We start from the raw sequence: 5,428 nt of genomic DNA, 5'->3' as shown, positions 1-5,428 counted from the left end.
ATTTATCGAGCATGGCATTCACACATGTTGACAGTAAAGAGGGCCAGCACACCGGGTCTTGGGAATTTGTAGGAGCACATGGCCCCCTTTTTTTGCTTTGAAACACCCTCTTTGACCTTTTGTCTGCTTATGCAATGTCTTTGCCCTTTCCATTATGAAAAAAGATAGGAAAATTTATATGAGACACTAAATCCCATAGCAATGTCCTATAAATTAGAATGTCAGATATACAGCTGTAAACATGAAGAGATTTATCTATCAGTGTTACATGACCAGGGCATGAGATACAGTATTTCACGGACACGTCTTAAACCATTACCCCCTGAAGCAGGTGCACTGTTATCCTTTACAAGGCAACGTGCTATAACATAATTTCCCAACATTTGTTTATAATATGAACTGAAGTCCCTGCCATCTGTTTCCACCCTGCGCTGCCTTTTCTTCACTTGTTTGTACAGTAATTGAGGTGTTTATGGTCTTTGGATGTTGCCAATTTCACTAGAGAGAGTACCGCAGAGCACCTATGGGACTCAGCACACAGGACCACACTTTTGGCTGCGGTGCCTATTGACACAGCTGCTATCATGCTGAAATGATCTGATTCCAGGGGTGGTGAACATATCTGCGCACACTTACCTACATGCACACAAAAAGCCCACGGAGACACACATCACATATTTGTCTTTTCCTTTTACATGTCATTAAGTGCTGCTCAGGCGCAGCTTGATGTTGACATTAGTGGAATAAGGGTGCTCTCGCCCTTTGTTGTTGCTTGACTTACGGTGGTTCATTCAGAGGCTGCCTCACAGGATGCTACAAAGTGTATGCTTCCTTGCTATCAGCAGCTGCTATGATCACCAAAACAGGTCTTTTAGGTTCATTTGAATCTCCTGCCTGCCACATCCAAGATGTGCAACCCTGAGCTGGTGAACAGGAGAATGGGATTTTTCAAATCATGTTTTCCTTTCATTTGGACAAGTCCACTTTTCTAGGTTTTTTTTTATGATGTGCAGTCATCTGGTTACTGTACAGCTCCTCGGCAGAGCTGTGCAGGTCCTGAGTGATGGAGAAAAGCTGAGAACGGAGAGTGAGAAAGTAAATAAAAATCTGTATGATAATAAATTGCATCACTGGTAATTCTATACAGCGCCGGTCTGTGGTGCGCTGCAGTGTGCACAGCCCACTTTATATGCAGGGGCCCAGCGAGATCTGCTGATAACATGGGGATTGATGTAGGCCATTAAAGGAGCGTGTGCACTGGACTGGAGGGGTGCGTTACATTTGGCCTCCACAACAGCACTGTATATCAGCATGTTGTCACCTGGGCTGATGTCACAGCAGGTCTTTCGGCTAAGAAAACACACTCTCTTTCTCATGTGGGTGACCAGCTTCAGACTCACTCACTACCCACTAATGTGCTACTCGTGCCGAGCGGTGCGCTGTTTTGAGTTCACGGCCTCTCCAAATGTAATCCATAACCAATTAGGCATTGTGTGTGTGTGTAACTATAGAGACCTTTCAACAAAACAAAATGATGTGGTTCAGCATGTGGACAGAAAAGAGAGAAACAAAAGCTGCTTCAGGACCAGTCATTCCTGTAATAGTCCTGGTTTTGTTGAGTTGATGGGGAGGTTATGAATTTGCACGACAAAATCAAAACATATTAAGCCAATCAGGATATTGTGCAGAGCTCATGGCCTAACTTCTTCTAGCTGTGTGAGTACTTCAGCCTAGTCACTCTCTCACTTGTGTGCACTTGTTCATTTCATACACATCACCAGGACTTTGAAACAATCTGACAACCGGTTTCAGTGAAGGCCATTTGTCCCCCGGTGAATCCACCTCTCCTTGTAAACTGGGTCAGCCTGTTTATCTTTTCATGTTCTTTCTTACGACCCCCTTCAGTTGGGAACATTGTTCTGGAATGTAAAAGCAGCACCAGGCTTGTCATTACAGGATCACAGTTCTTCAGATATTAGTCCATTTAATCAGAGGACAATGTTAATTCACAGCACCAGCTGCGTGTGACTCATGTTACTCCGGTAAATACAGTTTTTTCCTCTTTCAGTTCATGTGTCACATTTTTTGTTGTGGTCCTGTCTTTGAAGGACCAGGTGAAGAGCTGCATGCTGGATAATGTGGGATTAGATGTGAACTGCAGTGGAAAAGGACATGGGCCCTCTGACAACATGTCCCAACTGTGTATCCATCTAAAACTGCCTTAAAAAAAAAAAAAAAATCAATAATATGACAGATTAAAAAGTACTGCTCCAAATGTTTTAATGAGGAGAATGAAGCCAGGGCAGTGAAAACTTCTATTCAAATATATTATTGTGATAATGTACATGAAAATGATTGTTGTCCACGCAAGTCCAATAAATCAAACACTTTATTTAAACAACATACCTCATACACAGAGGACAACTAAATGTGCAAGTTAAATGCATTTACAAACAAGTGATAACTGTAGAAACGAAATTAGTAAAAACACACAACCAAATAGTTGAATGTGTGTCAGTATGTAACTGAAAATTCAAGATAATGAAAATAACATCTTTAAAATTCATTAAAATATTCTGTATCATGAGAGTATAGGCAAATGGTCTGAGGACATGTTAAAATTAGGTGGCATGTTGAGCTAAAAAGGCTCTTATTCTGTGGAGAAGCTCTTTCTTGACACTGTCGGGCACCAAGGCTGAAAGAGACAAACATATATGCATATACATGACTATGACTTGTGCATCCAAACAGATGCTGTCTAATGCATGTGGTGCTGCAAAATGTCTGTGCACATGCTGACACCCACATCCACTACTGCCAACATAACATCTCGTGACTGCACCACCTCCTACTGAGGCTGCCGCTGGTGAAGTAACCAGCAGCTGTGTGTCTCCTCTGATGGATGCAAAACAGTAACTTTAAAGCTGTGAAAAAGCCTAGATGTTGTGTTTTTAACTCAACCACACACTAAGCAAAATGCAATTCAAATACATCACCAACATGTATTTAACAATGTTGTCTTTTAGGGTGGATTTTTAGAAATCAGTGTGGGTAGAAGAGTCTCATCAGTTTTCTACTGCATGTGTTTTCACCACCAAATAGTTAAGATACCTCTTCCTTTGGGAGTGATCTCTACCACCAGGTCCTCCACAGTGACATGCTCCAAGCCTTTTTCTTTAATTACTTCTACAAAAAAAGAAGAAAACAAGCATAACGAGAGTGCGGCAACAAAACCCCTACACAGTTTCAAGTCAAATGGTTATGCTCTTTATTATGTCCTAAACTGTCTCTGTTCTTAAAGCTCTAGAGGTTTTATTCCAATAAAGAAGTTGTGTTTTGCTCACTTCAGGTGTGGAGCTGATTCGTGCTTCAATGGCAGAAAAAAAGTGAGGAAATGTACAACAGTTATGCTCTTGATTAAACTTCAATTTACATCTTGGACACACTGCACAATAGGCTTTTCTCACAGAGGACATCTTGACATGTTACTGTAAGAGAAGCACACGTGCAAATTACAAAATTAATACTGGCTGAATTCCATTTAACTGCTTCAGTTTCAGGCTCCTGATGTCTTTCATGCTGGCTCACTGTCACGACTCACTGGGTTACTTGTATAGAACAAAGCCATCATTAATGTTATTAGTAACACCTCGACTTTTCCTACTGCTGTTAAACAGGCGTGTTGTTTGGTTGGGGGTCAATTATGCATAGAAGGCAATACTTAAGTAAAAAATTTGTGGTCCAAATGTAAACAAAACAATAGCCTCACAGTACAATACACTGGCCTTTAAGGTGAACATACTGAGTAAGCACATGATGGTATTCACTTCAATTCTTTGGCAGTCAGCCAATAGCAGCAAATCAGAGGCTGTAATTTGTACCTTTACAATGAGCTTTCATCTGGTCCTTCCATCCACACTCTGTGAGCTTTGCCCTGAGTAACTCCTTCAGTCTGTCAAAAAGAGGCAAACACATGATACAGTACAGCATTTCACTCTTATGCTGATTAAGTTACCAACAACAGCTGACAACTTGATTAAGTTCTGTGCTGACAGCATTACTACGCACATTCAGATTATGCAGTGATGCTTCTTTGCATGCCAGAAAAACAAACACATGATGGAGCAGCAGCCTTTCTCGTAGCTTGGAGGAGCCACTTAACTTCAGTGTTCATATGACACGATGGTTCCTCGCCTGTGTTTTTGCCCTGAAACATCTGGAAACCTCTGGTCTTCACTGACATGTTGAGAATATCAAGCCAATGCTGTACATGCTGATAATGTCCTTGTAGTTTGGAACAGCTGTATATAACTTTATTCTATATTCATGCAATATGCCAAGTTGGTTCCTCAGCTTTTTCCTAAACAATAATAAGAGTAGGGATTAAAGTAATTGTTAGTAACTCTAACACTACTATACATGCAGTGTTTCTGCATGCAAAACTTATATTAAGACAGACACTCAATAATAAGTTTCCCGAAACGTATTTTGATATAACAACTTGTCTTTACTGTCAAGTGCAAATACTGTCGACATCAATCCAGACTGACACAGGATGTACGTGGGATAACAGAGCACAATAACAAGCTGAACTGCAAACGTTGTTCAGTAACTTTGAGTAACGTCACTATTAAAGCAAGCTGCAGTGTTTTGTCTCACCTCTCTCGTTCCCCCATCTCTGTCAGCTTCTGGTTTATCGTTGCCCTCATTCTGGACTCTTTACTCATAGTCTTTTACCTCCGAGGAGAAAAAAACACTGCATGTTAACGCGGCCAGCGTAAAGTCAAGGTGGCGCCGCGCAGCATAACGTAGCATCTGCTTGTTCGGGCTTAAACTGTTCAACAATAATAGTGTTTGGCCAGTTATGGTTTATAAGCCAGTGATTAACTACGCTTCACTAGCTAAATTGGAATATTATACCGTTATGATATTAACTTACCCGCTAGAGAAGGACGTTTAAAAGAGGTGTCACTCGTCAGTATTACCAGACTGTGGCGTACGTGAAAAAGTTAAAATGAAATAAGGTCAAATGGCGCGAAAAAGGCAGCAGACATGTTTAGTACAAACATTAGAAAATCCGACAGTCACTACAAACTAAACTATACGTTGAATTGACTTTTTAAAAGTAATTTAGCGTCCAAATTACAGTAGATCAGTCGCTAAAAAGAAGAGAGGCTGAGCTTTTGATTTCAGGGTTTTACCGTCAGATAGCACATCCCGACAGGAAACACGAGTGGTACAATGGTTCCTACGTCTGCGGTAACGGCAGTACTCTGTTCCACCACACAGCGGCAGTGTTGGTTAATACATCTAATCGAATCAGTTCAGACTTTGACCTCTCACCTTCCCTTAGAGGATAATATTAGTTTTTTCAAAATCTCACATTAACGCACTGACTAACAGCTCCTGTTGGCATTTTCTGCATCCT

General features: G+C 41.1%; 1 protein-coding gene across 1 annotated transcript; it reads right to left on the bottom strand.

Annotated features, from left to right (window-relative positions):
• Positions 1-2,372: 2,372 nt before the first annotated feature.
• Positions 2,373-5,222, bottom strand: eny2 (ENY2 transcription and export complex 2 subunit). The gene is made up of 5 exons (XM_070966467.1): positions 4,940-5,222; positions 4,660-4,737; positions 3,882-3,952; positions 3,112-3,186; positions 2,373-2,695 (listed from the first exon to the last, which is right to left on the bottom strand). Exons 2-5 carry the CDS (start codon positions 4,725-4,727, stop codon positions 2,622-2,624), a joined length of 288 nt encoding a protein of 95 aa, XP_070822568.1. The 5' UTR covers positions 4,728-4,737; positions 4,940-5,222; the 3' UTR covers positions 2,373-2,621.
• Between the last annotated feature and the right edge of the window lie 206 nt (positions 5,223-5,428).

The sequence above is a fragment of the Chaetodon trifascialis genome, chromosome 7 (assembly GCF_039877785.1).
Source record: "Chaetodon trifascialis isolate fChaTrf1 chromosome 7, fChaTrf1.hap1, whole genome shotgun sequence".
NCBI classification, from domain to species: Eukaryota; Metazoa; Chordata; class Actinopteri; order Chaetodontiformes; family Chaetodontidae; genus Chaetodon; species Chaetodon trifascialis.
This window is presented reverse-complemented; position numbering and strand designations above follow the sequence as displayed.